The 23,527-nt window shown below is 42.0% G+C and overlaps 2 protein-coding genes across 2 annotated transcripts; both read right to left on the bottom strand.

Annotated features, from left to right (window-relative positions):
- Positions 1 to 1,017: 1,017 nt before the first annotated feature.
- On the bottom strand, positions 1,018 to 3,221 carry LOC147314929 (olfactory receptor 5P76-like). The gene has a single exon (XM_086262045.1). It carries the CDS (start codon positions 2,475 to 2,477, stop codon positions 1,539 to 1,541), a length of 939 nt encoding a protein of 312 aa, XP_086118171.1. The 5' UTR covers positions 2,478 to 3,221; the 3' UTR covers positions 1,018 to 1,538.
- A 9,878-nt stretch (positions 3,222 to 13,099) lies between these two features.
- Positions 13,100 to 15,216, bottom strand: LOC147314928 (olfactory receptor 6C1-like). Its single transcript, XM_086262044.1, has one exon. The coding sequence runs from the start codon at positions 15,209 to 15,211 to the stop codon at positions 14,267 to 14,269; it is 945 nt and encodes a 314-aa protein (XP_086118170.1). The 5' UTR covers positions 15,212 to 15,216; the 3' UTR covers positions 13,100 to 14,266.
- Between the last annotated feature and the right edge of the window lie 8,311 nt (positions 15,217 to 23,527).

Below are 23,527 nucleotides of genomic sequence, written 5' to 3'. Positions count from 1 at the left end.
AGACATTAAATCTTGGATGTCCCTAAACTTTCTAAGATGTAATTCAAGGAAAACTGAGGTGATTCTGTTTGGTCCTAGTGGACCTTGTGAACACTCCGATATTGATTTGGGACCCCTGGCAGAGTATTTTAAATCTGTTACAAACCTGGGTTTTAAGATGGACAGTGATTTTAAATTAGACGGTCAAATTAGGGCTACTGTCAAGTCCAGTTTTTATCATTTAAGGCGCTTGGCAAAGATAAGACCGATTTTATCCAGGCCGCAGATTGAAACGGTAATCCATGCTTTTATTTCGTCTCGTTTAGATTACTGTAATGCACTGTATTTTGGAGTTAGTCAGCATCTTCTCTCTCGTCTGCAGCTGGTCCAAAATGCTGCTGCACGACTTTTAACCAGAACTCGTAAAAGAGAGCACATAACTCCCATCCCAGCTTCACTCCATTGGCTGCCTGTATATCTTCGAGTTAATTTTAAAATTCTCATGTTTGTTTTTAAATGTTTAAACGGTCTTGCCCCAACTTACCTCTCTGAGCTTCTGCATCCTTACTCACCCCCCAGGTCTCTCAGGTCAGCTGACGAGTTGCTCCTGGAGGTACCCAGGTCCAAGAGAAAGCTCAGAGGGGACAGGGCTTTCTCTATTGCTGCTCCTAATCTGTGGAACAATCTTTTCTGTCACATTAGAGAGGCCCCTTCACTGTCCACTTTTAAAACAAGTCTTAAAACCCATTTTTATTCCTTGGCCTATGACACAGTCTGACCCTGCTTTTATTGTTTTAAATGTTATTCTCTTCATCATTTTTATACTATTTTATTATTGTTTTTGCTATTTGTGCAAATTTTATTATTTTAAATGTCATTTTAATAATCATCTTATTTTTTTTTATTATTTTTAAAAAAAAAATTATATTATTTTTTTAGATCTTATTTTTTATCATGTTCAATGTATCATTTCTGGCATGTCAAGTGAGCAACACTTTGTGTTCAGCTGGGGGCTGATCTGAAAGTGCTATATAAATAAATTGCTTGCTTGCTTGTTATCTGGTCAATTCCCTACTATTTTAAGAATGTTGTCATTCACCCACTTATAAAAAAAACAAAAAAAACAAACAAAACATTTTAACCTTTTCTTCTCAGGCATTCCAGAATTTAATGACAAACATTATTTTGTTTCAAAATAACACAGTAATTACTTCATAAATTGTTAGTGTCAAACAGTGTCGCTCACAAACAACAACAAATAATCATGATAAAGAATAAATGAGAGAAATTGCCTGTTCACTACTTGAATCGTAAGCTCTTTGAGCTGTCAGTGCATTTAATCCAAAACTCAAATGTGCCACAGTGAATTGGAACATTTTGTCTTTCAAAATTTTTTTGTGGAAGAAAATCATCTTCAATCTACTTTTTAAATATGACTGTAAGTGTAATAGGACTCAAAAGTTCACAAATCTGACCAGGACAAAGTTTAAAAAATGCATATGAATATTCCAACATTTCTGCCCATTTTAAAAGTTAGTGTACTCACAGTTCACAAGACTCTAACGAGCTGTGTTAGCCTTTCTAAGTATCTTAAAAATCTTATTTTTAATTTCCTTTGTCCTAAGACAATACACAAAAGGATTTACAAGAGATGGACCGAGGATGGTGCCAATTGATAAACCTTGGCGTTCTTCAAGAGTTAATACCACACCAAACCTGGTCAAAATAGCAAAGATAAAAATGGGACAGTATAAACATATTACACAAATCAGGTGACTCACAAGAGTGCTTCCCATTTTCATTCTGTCATTATTTGATGATAATTTCACAAAAAACAAGATCCCACAGTATGAAAGACAAATGAAAACAAATGTGAAAAATAACAGAAAAAATAACCTACTGGCACCTTGATTGAAATATTTCTCTGGGTCAACACAAGTGGTTCGTAATACAGACGCAGCGTCACAGAAAGCGTACCTAAGCCTTAAGGTGCAGTGAGGGAGAGGGACAACTGTTGCAGGTAAAGAAGCCGAAAAACTAGAGGCAACAATCCACAGAATGTATGTAAGTACCATTATACGTGTATTTGTTAAATAACTATGGTACCGAAGAGGATAAATTATAGCTATTAATCGATCAAATGCCATAATTGTTAAAGAAAACATCTCCATTGTTGATCCCAGCTGGAAAACACACATTTGAATTAAACACTCCACATATGATATGGTATTAACACCAGCAAGTAGAACCGCGATCATTGTTGGAGTGGCACTAGAGGTATACAGTATGTCAACAACGGCAAGATTGCAAATCAGAAGATACATTGGTTTATGTAACTGCTTGTCAGAAACAATGAAGATGATATTGACCAAACTGCCAGTAACAGCTAGTAAATAAGTTATCAGCATAACCACACCAACTGCTACAGGCCTTTTGACTGTGTCAAACCCACCTATAATAAAATGTGTTAGTTTGGTTGAAGCATTCTGTAAAGACATATTAAAAAATATTAAATTACATTAAGTTTCAAATTGGAGTTGATAAAGTAAAAAGACAAAAATAAAAAACACCTCTCAAAGCAAAAGGTGGTTAAAGATATTGCAAATCTTTAGCAGCAGTAGACAGTGATTAAGAACAAAAAAATAATAGCCCAGCTAAACAGACAGTTTGGCTTTGATGACAAAGCATCTGTGCTTTCGCATTTTAAGCCTCACAAGATTCATTCTCACTCTGCACTTCCGTCATCCAGTGACACTGCATTGTGACATAGACAATTTTCTATTTACATATCCGCAGAGATTGCAGAACCATGCTCCCATCCACACAAAAGTAGGATGAGGACGGCTGGATACTTTAATTTACTTTTACTTTGGCTCTTTAGAGTTGCTATAACACAGAAGCTATCACCACAAGGAAATTGCACCTTTGAAAATATTAACTTAACTAATGGCAATTATTAAAACTGACAGTAGATCCATCACGGATGAAGCAACGACAAAATAACAAATAGTTTTGTACTTGATTAAGATTAACTACATTCTATGTAGTATTTTAATAGTTCGTTTAAAGAAAATTTCACATATACAAAGGCGCCGGTTTAGCTCACTGGGATAAGCTGGCTGAGAGAAGCCGCCCGGGTTCGAATCAAAGCTTTGGCCCTTTTCAAATTCAGAGATTCTGATTTTTATACTGATTGATCTCTCTACTAGATTCTGAGATAAATCAGAATCTCTGATTCTGATTCCGGTTTATCTCCACCTCTGGTTTCCTGGTCAACCCCCTAAAGTGAACTGAAACAAAACCACAAAAAACAAAGAATCCGAAGCACTCAGTCCAAACACAATTGCATAAGAGTCCGAGACCCTGTTTCAGGAGGGCGACCATGATCTGGGCAGAAAAGGAGTTCATGGCGAAGTAGTTCAGGTGGCCGACCTGGAGGCCGATGGCACAAGAGTCCAAAGTCAGGCGGATCAGGGGGTCGCCCTGGAGGTCGAGGGCACAACAGTCCATAGGTCAATGGTTCAGGGGGCCGGCCACGAGGTAGGCAACTCAACAGGCCGCGCCATCTCCTATTAGGAGGCCGGCTGTGCAGAAGGCAGCGGCGGTGCAGTTCAGGAGGCTGTCCAGGACGGCAATGATGCCCAGCTGACGGCCCAGAAAGTGGCCGGTGACGGGACAGTCATGAGTGTGGCTTGGCGGGCCCCGACAAGGCAGGAGGCCAGATGGGCTGCTCGGGCCCTCCAGCAGATGAGGCGTGGGACTGGACTGGCTCCTCAGGCTCTCCAGCAGACAATGCGTGGGACTAGACGGGCTCCTCGGGCCCTCCAGCAGGCGAGGCGAAGGGCTGGACGGGCTCCTCAGGCCCTCCAGCTAATGTGGCAGGAGGCTGGACGGGCTCCTCGGGCCCTCCAGCGGAAACATAAGAAGGTGCAGGCGCCTGCAAGGCAGCAAGCGCTCCCCCATGGGTTCTTAGTATGGGTGTGGAGCTTAGCTTCGCCCTGGCTGACCTCACCCTGGGCACCGCAAGCAAGCAAGCAATTTATTTATATAGCGCTTTCAGATCAGCCACCAGCTGAACACAAAGTGCTGTACACTTGACATGCCAAACATGATACATTGAGCATGTTAAAAAAATGAGAAAAATAATAATAATAATATAAGTAAAATATATATATATATAAAAAAAAAACAACCCAAGAAAACCCAAAAAAACCACATTTAAAACAATAAAATCAGCACATTAGATTAAAACAATAAAATCAGGGTCAGACTGTGTTATAAGCCAAAGAGTAAAAATCGGTTTTAAGACGTGTTTTTAAAGTCCAGTGGATGCAGGGTCAGACCAGATGCCAGCCACTCCCACCCGAGATGTAGAAAAGGGTGCAAGAGATGGCTGGACCCACAGCTGCCCTGACCCTAGTAGCTGGAACTAGAACAGGTGCTGGCTGGGTGACCGCTGCCTCCACCCGGAATTCAGGCACGTGGGTAAGGTTGCGCGGCGCCTCAGCCACCCTGGGAGTAGGAGATGAATCTGGAACATTAGTTTCTTGGGTTAGCATGGCAGCAATGCATGAAACAGTCCTTGAGTTTATTAAGTCTTTAACACAAGTCATGCAGTCTTCATTCACTCTTTCTAAGGGGCAGAGCACAGTTCCTTCTGACTCACATGACTCTGTCCGTGCTTCAGCCTCTGAGGAAGACAGTCCAGCTACAAAAACAACACTCACATCTTTGCCCAAAGAAGGATTATTTATAAAGTCACACCCAGTACCAGCCTCTAGGGCGGCAGGCTTGTCCCCCCGAACTTTATTCTCAAGATCATAGTCTTTGAGTGCATTGTTAATGGGTCTGAAACAGGTGTTAGTCTCCTTGCTGGGAGACTCGGAATTGAGATTGAGAGCAGTGGCTGTGCTAGGGCTAAATAGTTCAAAACCATGATGCTCAACATCTTGAGAGAAACAGAAACCAGTCATTGGGGTTTCAAAATCCAAATTGCTATAAGCCACATTCATTTTCTCATTGTCAATATTCAGGATGGGTTCATGATTTGCTCATTTAACTTTTAACTCACTGAGCACAGGTACTGCTGGCAAAACATGGTCCCCAGTAAACTCAAACACAGTCTCTTCACTTTTTAGATCATGAATTGCTACTCTGGAACCACAGACACTCACCGAGATTCCAGAAGGAACAGGAGGAAGGATGCCACAGTTCTTGACAACAGGCTCGGAAACACTCACCATGGCTAGTTCATTAACAGGGGGCATGACTTGGGGACTGAACAACTCAGGTACAGAGGCACCTTTATTATGAGTGACGTGCATAGACATAAGCCTTTCCAGAGAGTGAGAATCCCCATCATTACCCACATTATGAACACCATGGATCATGGACGACTCATTAAATTTAACTGTGGAATCTAAGATGCCTGCAGGACCGCTACACTTGTCTATGGTAGCCTCTGCAACTGAATTTTGTAACCATGGCTGTGCTTTACAAAACCCACATTTTGTCCGGCTAGCTCAGAAACAGTGTCTTTATTCATGCAAACCGCGGCACACAGATAGTTGGATTCATTGCTAACATCGGTCACTTCCAAACTATGAGTCTCTCTGTGCTTTTCAAACGCTGGTAACACAGTACCATTCTTCCTCTCCTCGGTGGAAGTTTAGGATGAAGAAACACCATCACTCACCTCCAGCTGTTGCAAGGGGTGACGACAATGCGGACGTCGTTTCCTTCCAGTAGGAACCCGTGAGCCCAACTGTGGAGCCTCCTGCGTGCTGGATGGCGTTCCTGAGGCTGGAGAGCTAGGCGCTGGTGGTGTGAGTCTCTGGCGACTCAGGGGGCCCCTGAGAGCCAGACGAGTTCCCTGGAAAAGGTGCTGATAATCGGGGTTGAGCCACGGCTCTCCCCGGAGCTCCTCCTCTAGCTGGGCACAAGCTGCTTCCTGCCGCTCATAGAGGTCGGGATCCTTGACACCCATAGTAGATCCCTCTGAACAACTAAACACAGTTCTGTCAGCTTCAGAGCACAATTCCACTATAGTTTCCGGCCCCGGCAAATCAATGCTCATCTCACTCTTCTCCACAGAAAGATCGTGAGGCACAAAAACACAGTCACTCACCGGAGTTCGCGTGGCTCCGCTTCATTCTGGTAGCAGGTGCGATGGACGCTGATGCCACCAAAGCAGAGGGTGACGTGGTGGCAATCTCATCTTCTGCCCACATCCTCGCTAAAGATGAGGCAGGGGAAGTGAAGTCTGAGCGGGGAGGTGAGGGCGAGCAGCCGGTCCAAGGCGAAGCAACAGGTGAGCGCTCCCTGTCGGGAAGGAGCCAGGGCTTCCAATGGAGCTCTTCCTCCCGATAAGCCCGTAACACCTGCTGCTGCTCTTCCTCACCAAAGTCTATGGCTTCCGTCGTCTCCGTGCGCCGCACCCTGCGGCTAGACTGTGGTGAAGACGCGGAAGCACGAGCGGATGGTGTGTCGGTGGTGAACCTCACCGTTCCGACCCTGAGTGCTTCTGGCTCACGAAGCAGCGGGGAAACAGCACAACAGCAGGGCTCAGGCGGCGCAGTACGCACAGTGGGCAGCTGCTGCGGCGGACGGAGTTGACGAGAAAGTCAATGATCAGTGGATGTAGTGCCCCCCATAACCAGGGAAATACAGATGCGCATACCCCTACTTGGCAAGCTAACTCTTCTCATTCCTCCCCTCCTGAACACTGCAACCATTTACTACATAGCGACTCCACCGTCTGGATGATCTCCCTCTCTTGTGTCGCTGGGTCCGGCATGGTCAGGTCGTACTGTCACGGTTTGTGGAGACAAACCTTGCGGAGATGTGTGTGGTTGACCTAGGTGCGAACACAAGTGAGGATATGGGAGTGAACTTAAACAAAAGCGAGCCTTTTATTGTAGCTGATGATCACCAAAGAACCAAACGAGAATGAGGGCAGCAGAAGAGCAATAACTAAACAGAAACCTAAACTGGGAACAAACTATGAAAGCTAACTATGGCAATGGCTGTGACTCTGACTATGGCGAGAAAAACAGACGACCTGACGACAAACAAAAGAGGACTGAGGACTTAATACACACATGAGGTGATCAGGGGAAGTGGAGACACATGAGAACACAGCTGACTAGAATGAAACATAATGACAATACAGGGGAGAGTAACACTAACTACAATGAACAAAGAACACCAGACTCAGGGAGCCGCCGCTGCCTTCCGCGCGGCCGGCCCCCTGAACTACTCCGTCGTCTCCTTCGCCGCCGCCGCTGCCTTCCGCGCGGTCGGCCCCCGGATCGCCATCGCCTGAATCGCCAGCCGCTTTCTGGGCCACCAGCTGGACGTCACCGCCGTCGAGGTCGGCCCCCTGAACAGTTTCCACACCGTTGCTGTCCGCACGGTCGGCCCCCTGAACAGTTTCCACGTCGCCGCCGTTGCCGTCCGCACGGTCGGCCCCCGGAACTATTTGACCATGAACTCCTGTGCCGTCGGCCTCCGGGCCGGCCCCCTGATCAAATGAACTATGGACTTCTGGACCGTCACCCTCCAGGTCGGCCCCCTGAGGAGTTATGAACTGTTCCCTGCGCTCCTGTGTTTTTGATGGACATTTTGTTTTTGTGGCCTTGTTTCTGATGTTTAGGTTATTGTTTAGTTTTCACCGATTCCCGATTATTTTTACCCTCATTGCTAGCCTCAATAAACGGCTTGTTTTGTTTATCCACACTACGTTTTGGTCTGCGTTTGAGTCCTCCCCTGCAACACATACGGTCTGCCCCAGCCAGACCGTGACAACCTGCACACACAGATATCCCCCTAAAATAGCTAAAACTAAAAACAAACTAAAAACTACTTCCAAAAACATTCAGCTTTGATATTAATGAGTTTTCTGGGTTCATTGAGAACATGGTTGTTGTTCAATAATAAAATTATTCCTCAAAAATAACACTTTCCTAATAATTCTGCACTCCCTGTACACACATGAGGTGATCAGGGGAAGTGGAGACACATGAGAACACAGCTGACTAGAATGAAACATAATGACAATACAGGGGAGAGTAACACTAACTACAATGAACAAAGAACACCAGACTCTTCCAAAATAACACAGGAAACATGTGAAGGAGACATGACAATAAAAACTTGATAACATAAGACATGCAGTCAAAACAGCCTCACAGACAAAGGGTGAGGGAAACGTAAATACAGGGGAAGAAAATACAAGAGGAATCGAAATTGACAAATGAGCTTAGGTAATCTAATGAACTTGAAAATAAACCATAAACATCAAACATTACCTAAAACTTAAAACGCTGGGTCAAAGACCCAGGATCGTGACACAGTGTGCTTTAAGGTAGGAGCCAAAAAGGGTGTAGTTTGTGTGTGTGAGTACCCGTGTGTACACCTGTGAGCATGAACGTGCTTGTTTTTAAAAGGTTCCTTCATGTAATGATCTGTTAGAGGGTGTGGGGAGCCACAGCCCCATCCTCCAGGGCATGAAGCAGGTATGGAGGAGATCAAAACTCCAGACATCCAGAGGCCCTCAGAACACAAGACACCAAGGAAGACCAACAGAAGGGCAGCCGCGCCACTATCCCAGAAAGAGCTGAGGAGAGTCCCAGATGAGGGGTCACTCAGCAGCCGCGGAGCATAAGCCATGGGGCGTTGCAGTGACTTGCGCGGGAGCTCCGCCAGCAGCCAGCTGCGCCACAGTGACCGAGCCCCAGGCTGAGAGGCCGAGGGCACCCCACCCCCGAAGTGGCCCGAGCAAGCCCCAGGCTCCAGGCCCCGATAAGCAGTCACCAAGGAGTGAGCCGGTGTATACCTGGACACCCATCCCCGGACACAAAGAACCACCAACGCACCGATGTCTGAGGGCGTCTGCCACTTGCAGGGGAAGTGGTGGGTGGAGATAGGCCTCCATACCTTGGAGGGCCTGAGATGTCCCCAGAGAGGTGGCGTCTGATACCCGACCTGACATATGAACACAGACATACAGGCACACACAGATACAAACATCCATTCCCACCCTCATGCTCTCATATGCAATTACTCAACACTCTGCTGGCTAAGGGTAAACGTAAATTCAGTAAAATCATAACTCACATCGGCAGTAATGACACCCGGTTATGCCAATCGGAGGTCACTAAAATCAATATTGAATCGGTGTGCAACATTGCCAAAACAGTGTCGGACTCTGTAGTTTTCTCTGGTCCCCTCCCCAATCAAACCAGGAGTGACATGCTTAGCCGCATGTTCTCCTTAAATTGCTGGCTGTCTGAGTGGTGTCCAAAAAATGATGTGGGCTTCATAGATAATTGGCAAACCTTCTGGAGGAAACCTGGTCTTGTTAGGAGAGACGGCATCCATCCCACTTTGGATGGAGCAGCTCTCATTTCTAGAAATATGGACAAATTTATTAAACCCCCCAAAATATGACTATCCAGAGTTTGGACCAGGAAGCAGAGTTGCAGTCTTACACGCCTCTCTGCAGCTTCTCTCCTCCTGCTACCCCCCAAAAAACCCATCTCCATAGAGACTGTGTCAGCTCCCAAAAAGACAAAAAATAAACTAAAAACCAGCAACAAAAAACTTAAACATAAACAATTACAAAGAAAGAAAAATACAGTATCCACATCTGAACCAAAGAGTAAAACAGTGAAATGTGGATTATTAAATATTAGGTCTCTCTCCTCCAAGTCTCTGTTAGTACATGACTTAATAATTGATCCACAAATCGATTTACTCTGCCTTACAGAAACCTGGTTGCAGCAGGATGATTATGTTAGTTTAAATGAATCATCACCCCCGAGTCATTCTAACTACCAGAAATCTCGAAGCACAGGCCGAGGGGGCGGTGTGGCAGCAATTTTTCACACCAGCCTATTAATCAACGAAAAACCAAGACAGACTTTTAATTCATTTGAAAGCCCGATGCTTAGCCTTGTTCACCCCAGCTGTAAAACTCAGAAACCAGTCTTGCTTGTTATCATCTATCGTCCACCTGGGCCTTACACAGAGTTTCTGTCTGATTTCTCAGACTTTATATCTAATTTAGTTCTGAGCTCAGGTAAAATAATTATTGTGGGTGATTTTAACATCCATGTAGATGCTAAAAATTACAGCCTCAACATGGCATTTAATCTGTTATTAGACTCAATTGGCTTCTCTCAAAATGTAAAAGAACCCACCCACCACTTTAATCACACTCTAGATCTTGTTTTAACATATGGCATAGAAACTGAACATTTAACAGTGTTTCCTGAAAACCCTCTCCTGTCTGATCATTTCCTGATAACATTTACATTTACAATAATTGATTACACAGCAGTGGAGAGTAGACTTTATCAAAGTAGATGTCTTTCTGAAAGTGCTGTAACTAAGTTTAAGAATATAATCCACCCACTGTTATCATCTTCAATGCCCTGTACCAACATAGAGCAGAGCAGCTACCTGAATACTACTCCAACAGAGGTCGATTATCTTGTTAATAATTTTACCTCCTCACTACGTACGGTACGACTCTGGATACTGTAGCTCCGGTGAAAACTAAGGTCTCAAATCAGAAGTACCCGACTCTATGGTATAATTCTCAAACACGTACCCTAAAGCAGATGACTCGTAAGCTGGAGAGGAAATAGCGTGTCACAAATTTAGAGGATCATCATTTAGCCTGGAGAAATAGTTTGTTGCTTTACAAGAAAGCCCTCCGCAAAGCCAGAACATCCTATTATTCGTCACTGATTGAAGAAAATAAGAACAACCTCAGGTTTCTCTTCAGCACTGTAGGCTGACAAAAAGTCAGAGCTCTTTTGAGCCAACCATCCCTTTAACGTTAACTAGTAATGACTTCATGAACTTCTTCACAAATAAAATTTTTATCATTAGAGAAAAAATTACCAATAATCATCCCACAGATGCAATATTATCTACAGCTACTCTTAGTACCATTGATGTTAAGTTAGACTCTTTTTCTCCAATATGTCATTCTGAGTTAACTTCAATAATTACTTCCTCCAAACCATCAACGTGTCTTTTAGACCCCATTCCTACAAAACTGCTCAAAGAAGTCCTGCCATTAATTAATTCTTTGATCTTAAATATGATCAACCTATCTCTAATAATCGGCTATGTACCACAGGCCTTCAAGCTGGCTGTAGTTAAACTTTTACTCAAAAAGCCATCTCTAGACCCAGCAGTCTTAGCTAATTATAGGCCAATCTCCAACCTTCCTTTCATATCAAAAATCCTTGAAAGAGTAGTTGTCAAACAGCTAACAGATCATCTGCAGAGGAATGGTTTATTTGAAGAGTTTCAGTCAGGTTTCAGAGCTCATCACAGCACAGAAACAGCTTTAGTGAAGGTTACAAATGATCTTCTTATGGCCTCTGACAGTGGACTCATCTCTGTGCTTGTCCTGCTAGACCTCAGTGCAGCGTTCGATACTGTTGACCATAATATCCTATTAGAGCGATCAGAACACGCTGTAGGTATTACAGGTACTGTGCTGCAGTGGTTTGTATCATATCTATCGAATAGACCCCAATTTGTGCATGTAAATGGGGAGTCCTCTTCACACACTGAGGTTAATTATGGAGTTCCACAGGGTTCAGTGCTAGGACCAATTCTGTTTACATTATACATGCTTCCCTTAGGCAGCATCATTAGAAGACATAGCATACATTTTCACTGCTATGCTGATAACACCCAGCTCTATCTGTCCATGAAGCCAGATAACACACACCAATTAGTTAAACTGCAGGACTGTCTTAAAGACATAAAGACCTGGATGGCCGCTAACTTTCTGCTTCTTAATTCAGATAAAACTGAGGTTATTGTACTCGGCCCTGAAAATCTTAGAAATATGGTATCTAACCAGATTCTCACTCTGGATGGCATTACCTTGGCCTCCAGTAACGCTGTGAGGAACCTTGGAGTCATTTTTGACCAGGACATGTCCTTCAACGCACATATTAAACAAATATGTAAGTCTGCGTTCTTCCATTTGCGCAACCTCTCTAAAATTAGAAATATCCTGTCTCAGAGTGATGCTGAAAAACTAGTTCATGCATTTATTACTTCCAGGCTGGACTACTGTAATTCATTATTATCAGGATGTCCAAAAAACTCGCTGAAAAGCCTTCAGTTAATCCAAAATGCTGCAGCAAGAGTACTGACAGGGACTAGAAAGAGAGAGCATATTTCTCCTGTTTTGGCTTCCCTTCATTGGCTTCCTGTTAAATCCAGAATTGAATTCAAAATCCTGCTCCTCACATACAAGGTCTTAAATAATCAGGCCCCATCCTATCCTAATGACCTTGTAGTACCATGTCACCCTATTAGAGCACTTCGCTCTCGCACTGCAGGCTTACTTGTTGTTCCTAGAGTATTTAAAAGTAGAATGGGAGGGAGAGCCTTCAGTTTTCAGGCCCCTCTTCTGTGGAACCAGCTTCCAGTTTGGATTCGGGAGACAGACACTATCTCTACTTTTAAGATTAGGCTTAAAACTTTCCTTTTTGCTGAAGCATATAGTTAGGGCTGGATCAGGTGACCCTGAATCCTCCCTTAGTTATGCTGCAATAGACGTAGGCTGCTGGGGGATTCCCATGATGCATTGAGTTTTTCCTTTCCAGTCACCTTTCTCACTCACTTTGTATTAATAGACCTCTCTGCATTGAATCATATCTGTTATTAACCTCTGTCTCTCTTCCACAGCATGTCTTTTATCCTGTCTTCCTTCTTTCACCCCAACCGGTCGCAGCAGATGGCTGCCCCTCCCTGAGCCTGGTTCTGCAGGAGGTTTCTTCCTGTTAAAAGGGAGTTTTTCCTTCCCACTGTCGCCAAAGTGCTTGCTCATAGGGGGTCATATGATTGTTGGGTTTTTCTCTGTATTTATGAAGCGCCTTGAGGCGACTTTTGTTGTGATTTGGCGCTATATAAATAAAATTAAATTGAATTGAATTGAGCCTCCTAGGGCAAAGCAGTCCTTTTAGAAGCAGCATGGTAACAAGTGGTAATGGGATAGTCCAGAATGTCATCACAAAATACAGTCTTTGGGTTAGATTTATGGCGAACGGTCTCTGGTTTATGGTGAGGTGAAAGAAAAAAGTCCATTTTGGTCACCGACTGATACTGCTGCTCCAAACGGGAAGAGCAATGGCAGCGTGAGCTGTAAGAAGTAAGAAGCACAAAGTCCTATTTATTGTCCTATTTATTGATAGCAATGATGTCATTGAAAATAAAAGCTTCTTTTTTGTGTTTGTTGTATAGACTTTAGAATGCATGAAATATAAGAAAAATAAATGGCTTATGCAATGATGAAGAGCGGATTGAGATGTCCTGATTCTGCATGAGCTATCTATTGTAAGCTATTGAAATTACAGAATAGGTATCACCAGACAATGTTCAGTTGTTTATATGAAAACTGTGCAACCTTAAATGGTGACCGCCCATAAGTAAAACTTGCCATATTTGAAAATGAAAATGTTTGTACTTTTTTTATACACATTTCTTTTCATATTTTCATATGAAAATTCATATTTCTCCTTTTGGCAACTTTCATTTTGTTACCTGTTCCTACCCCAGCTGAGTTTGTTATTTAAGAAACATTTTTATCTGAGCTGGTCAAAGTAGTTGAATCAATAAAAAGATCCCATTTCTCTTCACATTTTATCTTTATCTTTGTTTAAAAATTCCCTTCAGTCCATGTGTGCTCACTATAATAATTCTCGCACTGTTATCTGGTCAATTCCCTACTGTTTTAAGAATGTTGTCATTCACCCACTTATAAAAAACAAAACAAAACAAACATTTAAAACAACTAAACAAAACAATTTAACCTTTTCTTCTCAGGCATTCCAGAATTTAATGACAAACATTATTTTGGTTCAAAACAACACAGTAATTACTTCATAAATTGTTAGTGTCAAGCAGTGTCGCTCACAAACAACAACAAATAATCATGATAAAGAATAAATGAGAGAAATTGCCTGTTCACTACTTGAATCGTAAGCTCTTTGAGCCGTCAGTGCATTTAATCCAAAACTCAAATGTGCCACAGTGAATTGGAACATTTTGTCTTTCAAAATTTTGTTGTGTAAGAAAATAATCTTCAATCTACTTTTTAAATATGACTGTAAGTGTAATGATTTACAGGTTGATTCTTCTCACATAAATAGGACTCAAAAGTTCACAAATCTGACCAGGACAAAGTTTAAAAAATGCATATGAATATTCCAACATTTCTGCCCATTTTAAAAGTAAGTGTACTCACAGTTCACAAGACTCTAGCTGTGTTAGCCTTTCTAAGTATCTTAAAAATCTTATTTTTAATTTCCTTTGTCCTAAGACAATACACAAAAGGATTTACAAGAGATGGACCGAGGATGGTGCCAATTAATAAACCTTGGCGTTCTTCAAGAGTTAATACCACACCAAACCTGGTCAAAATAGCAAGGATAAAAATGGGACAGTATAAACATATTACACAAATCAGGTGACTCACAAGAGTGCTTCCCATTTTCATTCTGTCATTATTTGATGATAATTTCACAAAAAACAAGATCCCACAGTATGAAAGACAAATGAAAACGAATGTGAAAAATAACAGAAAAAATAACCTACTGGCACCTTGATTGAAATATTTCTCTGGGTCAACACAAGTGGTTCGTAATACAGCAGCAGCGTCACAGAAAGTGTACCTAAGCCTCAAGGTGCAGTGAGGGAGAGGGACAACTATTGCAGGTGAAGCAGCCACAAAACCAGAGGCAACAATCCACAGAATGTATGTAAGTACCATTATACGTGTATTTGTTAAATAACTATGGTACCGAAGAGGATAAATTATAGCTATTAATCGATCAAATGCCATAATTGTTAAAGAAAACATCTCCATTGTTGATCCCAGCTGGAAAACACACATTTGAATTAAACACTCCACATATGATATGGTATTAAAACCAGCAAGAAGAACCCCGATCATTGTTGGAGTGGCACTAGAGGTATACAGTATGTCAACAACGGCAAGATTGCAAATCAGAAGATACATTGGTTTATGTAACTGCTTGTCAGAAACAATGAAGATGATATTGACCAAACTGCCAGTAACAGCTAGTAAATAAGTTATCAGCATAACCACACCAACTGCTACAGGCCTTTTGACTGTGTCAAACCCACCTATAATAAAATGTGTTAGTTTGGTTGACGCATTCTGTAAAGACATATTAAAAAAATTTAATTACAATAAGTTTCAAATTGGAATTGATAAAGTAAAAAGACAAAAATAAAAAACACCTCTCAAAGCAAAAGGTGGTTAAAGATATTTCAAATCTTTAGCAGTAGTAGACAGTGATTATAAAAAAATAATAGCCCAGCTAAACAGACAGTTTGGCTTTGATGACAAAGCACCTGTGCTTTCGCATTTTAAGCCTCATAAGAACCGTACATTCTCACTCTGCACTTCCGTCATCCAGTGACACTGCATTGTGGCATAGACAATTTTCTATTTACATATCCCCAGAGATTGCAGAACCATGCTCCCATCCACCCAAAGGTAAGATGAGGATGGCTGGATACTTTAATTTACTTTTACTTTGGCTCTTTAGAGTTGCTATAACACAGAAGCTATCACCATAAGGAAATTGCACCTTTGAAAATATTAACTTAACTAATGGTAATTATTAAAACTGACAGTAGATCCATCACAGATGAAGCAACGACAAAATAACAAATAGTTTTGTACTTGATTAAGATTAACTACATTCTATGTAGTATTTTAATAGTTCGTTTAAAGAAAATTTCACATATACAAAGGCGCCGGTTTAGCTCACTGGGATAAGCTGGCTGAGAGAAGCCGCCCGGGTTCGAATCAAAGCTTTGGCCCTTTTCAAATTCAGAGATTCTGATTTTTATTCTGATTGATCTCTCTACTAGATTCTGAGATAAATTCTGAGATAAATTGCAACCATAAAAACACATAACATTCAGATTCAGTGTACAAAAGCTTGTAAACACAAGACACATTTGAATAGTTTGGTAAGGATGGAGTCAAGTAAACAGGTGGGAAACTAATTAATGACTTCTGCCAGATACACTGTGCAATATTTGCAATATTTGTTTTTTGTTTTGTCTTTTTTTTCTTATATTCGACTGTGCAATAATCACTGTGCAATATACTCACTCAAATGAGCAATCCTATTTATCCATATTGTATATTCTGTATCTATATATGTGTATATGTGTATATATGGTGTATTTATGCTTATATCCTTACTCTCATTCCGCTTAATGTATCTGTAACATGCAACTTCTTTCGGTGCTTTGCTACTGGAAACTGAATTTCCCGGAGGAACCCACCCGAGGGATTAATAAAGTTTCATCTAATCTAATCTAATCTAATCTAATCTAATCTAATCTAGATCTTCATGATTTACACGTGAGAATATGAAAATCAGGCATATGTAACTGATCAGAATGTAAGACAATGCTAAATAAATTCATTTCAGACACTAAGATATTATCTCTATAGAAACTTTGTTCTTGTAGAAAGAAGAATTCCTTATATTTATTAGCTGTAACAAATTAAGTTGTTACGGTTTTGGAGGGATTACGCCTCTGTCAGTGCGCCCCAGGGCGGCTGTGGCTATATTGTAGCTTGCCATCACCAGTGTGTGAATGTGTGTGTGAATGGGTGAATGACTGAAAGTATTGTAAAGCGCTTCGGGGTCCTTAGGGACTAAGAAAAGCGCTATACAAATACAGGACATTTACCATTACAAACTTTATCATCCATCCTTGATCTCTGACCCAGGGTTTATGTTTTGGACAGTGTGAATCTGGTAAAAATTATATTCTAAGTTTGGTTAGAACCTGCAACCCCCCCTGGCTTCTGCTCGGCAACTGCTGAGTGACCCCTCATCTGGGACTCTCCTCAGCTCTTTCTGGGATGGTGGCGCGGCTGCCCCTCTGTTGGTCTTCCTTGGTCTCCTGTGTTCTGGGGGCCTCTGGATGTCTGGAGTTTTGATCTCCTCCATACCTGCTTCATACCCTGGAGGACGGGGCTGTGGCTCCCCACACCCTCTAGCAGATCATTACATGAAGGAACCTTTTAATACAAGCGCGCTCATGCTCACAGGTGTACACACGGGTGCTCACACACACAAACTACACCCTTTTTGGCTCCTACCTCAAAGCACACTGTGCGCTGTCGATCTTACGTGCTGCACAATAATGTTTAACACTTAGTATTTACTATTATATTCCCATAGATCATCGTGATGTTGTTTATCCCTTGTTAAATGCTTGTTTTCTTTTTTCTTTCTCAACAGGTGATCCAGGTGATTGATATGTGTATTTTTTGTCTGCTTATTTTGTTGGTTTTTGTTTTTTGCCCTTTATCCCCGTCCCTCTTCCCCACTGTTTTTCTTTCCCTCTTTCTTTCTCCCCTTTCTTTTCCCCAGTCAAATCTGTCCCGTATTTAGCAAGTGAAAATAAAACAAAAGTCCTAGGTCACGGTTTCTTACACATATAGTGTTGCAACAACTGCACAAAAAACACTTGCAGCAACAAAAACATAATATTCCAGAAACACGCTTTGCCAATCCGATCAGCTGTTCATAACACTTCCTACGTTGGAATAGGCATCATCACAACTATCGCATGTCCACCATTACTTACCCAAAACCAGAAGTGACATCAATGTAGGCTTTTTTTTTTTTTTTTAACCTTCAGGGCCTTATAAGCTTATACCGGTGTTTTTAAAAGTCATGTTCAACTTTATGCTTTTCTGTATAGTTTCTGGGATGCTTAGAACTCAAATTGCACTGCTGGAAATAGTTTATTTTGATACACATGCTGGTTTTTCTTTGCAAATTTGCATTATAATATTTACTTTTGTTTTTCCTGCAGTATATAAAAATTGGTGTATCTCAAAAATAAAACTATTAAGACACTCAAAATAAATTTCCTGTGGTTGGAAACTATTTTGTGCAACTTTTTTGTATTTACAGTTTTGAGGGACAAACCTCTTAAATTTCTCTAACTAGAACTATATGCAAAAAACCATAAACAATTTTCAATTTTTCTGTAGTTTATTGCACTTTTTTTGCAATTTATGAGGTTACTATTCACTTAATGCCCACTCACATCTTGGGCCATCTGATCTCAGGAAATCATATGATAGGGTGGGGCTAGGTTTCACAATGAGCTCACCCGAAACCTTGGCTGATTGTGACCTACCTACACCCGTTTTCACACCTTGGTTCATGTGATTAGGTAGAGGATCATTAGGGTGTCCTTTTGTCCCTGTTGGGGGAACACTCCCACAGCATTTAAATCTGGGACTCTCCACCATTTGACCTTAGCAACTTCAAACAACTTAAAGAAGTCCAGATGCTTTTTATTTTCAAGCTCAGGGTTTATATTTTTGGACAGTTTGAATCTCCTTAAAATTATATTCTAAGTTTATTTATATTTTCTGAGCGACTTATGTTTAATTTTCTTGTGGGGGGGGGGGCATTCACACAGGAAGAAGCCAGAGTGGGGGAGAACAGGTAGTGGAAAGTGGAATCCTTTTTTAGATCTAAGTTGTGAACAACAACGGTGAAAGGCCTTGTGTATTGCAACTGTGTTTAAAAGAGGAGCTGGACTGTTCATTGTCAGAGACACTCTCAGTGCCCCGTGTCTGACGTCCCTTCTCATGCATGAGATAGAAGAAATAAAAGTGCTGTTACAACCCATCATGCCCGCAGGCCTTGCTAATGTGGCAGAAGGAATATTAAATGTTCTGGTTGATCCCACTTTTAGTCAGGCGCATTAGGGGGCACTAGTATAAATAGTGGCCATCTGAGCATCCCCGAATCGTGTACCTGTTATCTCCTTTCGGTCACCTGACTTCTCCCGGTGTTACAGGTAGGAGCTGCGTACATGTTGTTGTTGCCTCAGCCTGAATTGGCAGTACTCATGTTGGTTGTTGTTTGTGTTACAGAGATCACCCGTGGATTACCTTCCTGAAGCCTCCATCGTGGCTGGTATGTGTTTATTCGGTGCAGGGCGTACATTATTTCACTCAGTGGTAAACCAATGTTGTTTATAGGTCGTAGGTGCAGAAGCCTCCTATGATCCACTGTGTTAATAAATCGGGTGACGCCGTTTAATTGGTACGTAACTCTGATTTTTCACAATCTGTCTTTTATTGTTTTCTTTTCTAGTAAACACTCATTATGTATTGCAGGAAGTGTGGGCCTTAGTGGGCGGCCAGTAGCTTTACAGCAGGGCCGCTACGCCTTTTCTATTCTACGCTCAGCTAACAGAACAGAAGTGCTGCTGCTTTGCCTTCCTTTTCCTGTTTGGGATTTTCTTTTCCCTGTTGCTGCCAGTTTTATAGAAGTGGATAATTCAGAGAACAGTGGCGCCATACATGCCAGATATGGAAGCCTGCGGACGTGCATGTTAATTGACCGAAGTATCCAATTAGAATTGTCGGACGGATGACGATTTGGAGTGATATTGTGATGCCGTCTGCTTCGAGCACAGGGTTAATTCATTCCAATGTATATTTGGTTTTTGAATGTTTTGATTTGTAACCTTTTGTTTTTGCTTTGCACCACTGGAAGGAGGCCCGTTTTCTAGCTACTTTTCTATCACCAGTGTGTTCTGTGGTTGGGCTAGCCACAGGGGGTGTATATCGAGTTTGTTTTGAATCCATTATAGTTTTCTTTTGTTTCTTTTATTTAGATGCAGAGGGCCTGAAGTGGAAGTGACTGGGGTGTCTTGGTGGTGGGACCCTTGGTGTACTACACACCTTTGTTTGAGCTGCACTAGAGTGTGAGTGTGTGACAGTGTGCTGCACATTTATCGGTGGATTTTCTCTTTTTTTTTATTCGTCCTCATTTGGCATCTCTGTCACCCACTGGTAAGCCTCTGCTCTGAACTTTTTAGAATATATGTATATTGATCCACCTGTTAATGCTTTTATGGGATGTTTTAAATAGTTGTTAATAAACTGCTATTTATTTTATCCTTGAACCACGTCTCTGTCGTGGTCAGCAGTGGCAATACACCGGTCAACATATTGCCACTACCGGCTGTGGCACAAAGCAACCTGCGTATGGATCTAAACCCGTTGGGCATGCTGCATGTGCTTTGAATGATTTAAACTGCCAGCTCAATCTCATTCTTAAAGAACAGTGGAAATTGGTACCCTAGAGTAAATTCAAAAGAGGAAAGGCATGTAGCAGAAGAGGTAAGAGAGTTATGAGGGTACTAGATCCGAGATAGCTTTCGGGACAGGTGGGTGGGTTATGGGAGATAACAAAACGGGGAGCGATTTCTAGCTTTTGATTGAGTCTTTAAGTCTGACCATTTGTTTGAGGTTAAAAACTGGAGCTTAGCCTGTTAAGCACCAAGGAGCTTTCTGGGCTTCCAGCTCAAAAATGATATGCCCAAAATGAATGGAGCAGTCTCTCAATTACAAACTGTATAAACTAGTGATGGGAGCCGGCTCTTGTGGCATGGCTCCCAAAGAAGAGCCGGTTCTTTTGGCTACCAATTGGCTCTTAATTTATTATCATCTGTAGCCTCATATTTTATCTTTACTTGGCAAATATGAATGATTTGTGTGTTGATAAAACCTTTTGCATTTAGCGTTTTTATGAGAAGCCTTATAATTCCCTTATTTTGTGTATTTGTTCTGTTACAAAAGCAGGCATTCTTACATTTGTGTAATATTTTAATTAAACTTTTAATTTTGATTTAACACAAAAACAAAACAGAAATCCACAGAACCAAACTTAGTAGCCAAACTGTATGTCCTCAGTGCAGGTTGACATTCAGAAAAATCAAATGCCTCAGCTTGGATTGGCTGAATCTCTTCTCAGTTAGCACCTGCTTCTTCTTTAAACTGCAGTCAGGTGCTGCTTCATTTACGGGTGTCAGTCATATTTGCGTGTTTTTGTGACGCACTTGCACTCTCCTCCTCACCGCTGTCTACTGTCTTATTCTAAAACTGAGGAGTAGTGATGTGCAGAGCGATCCTGAAATATCGATACTTCCATTACCCATGGTTCATGTTGCAGGATAAATTCCGATATGAAAATGTCAATATCTATGTTGGGTAGATAGCTTGGACTGGGAGGACTGTAAGGTGCTAGTTCAGATTTGCCGCTACCACTCCCCGGAGTGTCGGCCAGAACACTGCTCAAGGCCCGGATGAATGTTCAGAAGGGAGACAATGAAGACACTGAGGATAGTGCAGACTTTTGTATTGACTTGATGTAACAGAGTTAGAAAATAGCTTAATGAATTTCCTCAAAATTGATGTGCTTTGTGAATAGTTGGAGCCACCTGGTGGACAAACACAGCAACTGCAACTGTTAAGGTTCCAAATTGCTGCACAGCGCATGCCTCAGCAAAGGAAAAAAACTCCCAAGCTGGTGGTAGGTGCTAGTGAGCGATACTGTTGTCAATTTTGTAATTGTATTAATGAAAACACTCTCATAGTGGTAATTGTCAACATGTATTTTGATTGTAAGCAGTACTAGCATGTATCCTGAAAGTTACAGGCATTTTGATGCATGGGTAGTAACTTTATTCACGAGTAGCATTTTTAGTTAGCATGCTAAGCTAATACTCGTTAGCTAGTTGGGTGCTTTTTGACTTGCACTTAGCTCTAATGCTTCTCTATGAGATTGTAATTGCTCTAATTCTTTTTAACAGAACTGAATGTTGCAGTTGCTTTGCACATTGTTAATGAAGACTGTGTGCTGTTTTCTTTGTACCAGGTAGGCGCTGTTAAGTATAAGTTTTAATTGATGCTGTTGTATAGGAAAAAAAAAAAGATGAACAATGATGATTGTTTTATAATAGAAAAGCTGTTTTTATATGTTATTGTTGTTGTTGGTTAGGAAAAAGGAGAAAAATAAATAAATAATATTGCTACTATACGATCACAGGTTTGGTTTCAGCTAGAACTTTTAAAAGAAAGACTTTGTTGATGTTGTGTTGTATAAATATATCTTAGTCATTTGTTAAGTGTTATGTTTGGAAAGAAAAGGAAAAAAACTCCCAAGCTGGTGAACTGAATGTTGCAGTTGCTTTGCACATTGTTAATGAAGACTGTGTGCTGTTTTCTTTGTACCAGTTGCCAGAATAAAGAGGGAGCCCAGAGTAAGGGCAAGTCCAGCGTTGCAGTGCCGTCCTTTCTACATGGGCATATCACACCACTTGCACAATAGACTCTCAGAACAGCAACAGCTACATTTACACAGTTGAAGGTAACAGGGATTGTCAGAGGAGCAGGTATTGCATACAGGCTTAGGTGCGTGGGCATGTGTGTGTGTGTGTGTGTGTGTGTGTGTGTGTGTGTGTGTGTGTGTGTGTTCTGTTGCTCATTAACGCACACTTCTCACGGAATGACAACTTCTCTGCTGGTAATCTGGAGCAGAAAAGCTCAGGTGCCTTGCCCACGTTTCTCCCTGCCCATAGTCTCTCTCATACAAAGCGGTGGGGTGACCTCTAATGGCCACTCTAAAAAACTACAGGTGAACTAACAACTGAACGGAATAAAACCGTATGTGGACTGCTCGTATCCTCTTAGCATGCTCTGATGACTTTGGTCCCAGCCATTTACATAGCAGATCAAGCTCCTCTCTTGACGTCAGTTTTAAGTCCTCTGTAGAACTGTGGAAAGATTGCTTCCAGGCCCAATAATTTTCTGGCTGATCGTCGAACCTTAACAGCCCAGAGCTTATCATCTCTCGCCGTATTAGATACTTGGCCAAGTCTGTGGTCGATGATGAAGTGGGCTCGTCAGTCCTGGCAGCACCTGTATGAGACTGAGGCGGTTGGTAGCTACTGCTGTATGGTCTCATATCATGTGACTGTGTCTGGTGTCTGTAGGTATCCCTGGATGGATTTAAGCTGCGTGAATGTTCTTGCTTGAACGGGGCTGTCCTGCAGGGGCTTTGAGTACGAGGGTAATAGGGAGTGGCATCTTGACTCAATTTGGATGTTCTCTGAACAGGCAAGTTGTATTTGCTGATCTCATCACTGTCGACTGGTAGTTGGTGCATCAGAGTTGGCATGAGTTCTGGTAGCTGTGTGTTTTGGTGAGGTTCAGGACTTGGGTTACGCTCAACGTATTCACTTTTCAGGCTAACCCGATCTAACTCCCCAAATTCGTTTTCAACAGCTGCTTCAAGAACATTCGCTTCAGCAATGGCAGCTGCAGCCGCGCTCTCAAGCCTCAAGGTATGCAAACTGGCTTGCAGCTCTGCTCTCTTCCTAGCAGCCTCAGCTGCTGCTTTTTGTTGTTCTTCCTCAATATATGCTTGTGCTTTTAACATATCTGCCTCTTTTTGTGCAAATAGTGCTTGAGCACGTGCAGCCTCTGCTTTTGCCCGTGCTCTGGCTGCAATGGCACTGGCTGAAGAGCGCTGACTGGCACGTGAGGTGTTGGAGCATATTGACCGCGTCTCAAGCGTGTCGTCATTACTATCCATCGTAGCTTAGAAGAAACAGAAGAAACTGTGTTCAACGCAGA

This window comes from Aulonocara sp. 'chitande type north' Nkhata Bay, linkage group LG14 (assembly GCF_057382095.1).
Source record: "Aulonocara sp. 'chitande type north' Nkhata Bay isolate Kocher_YH1m ecotype deep benthic linkage group LG14, A_spYH_male_GT1.1, whole genome shotgun sequence".
Classification (NCBI taxonomy): Eukaryota; Metazoa; Chordata; class Actinopteri; order Cichliformes; family Cichlidae; genus Aulonocara; species Aulonocara sp. 'chitande type north' Nkhata Bay.
The sequence above is the reverse complement of the archived record's forward strand: the minus strand, read 5'-3'. Positions and strand labels throughout refer to the sequence as shown.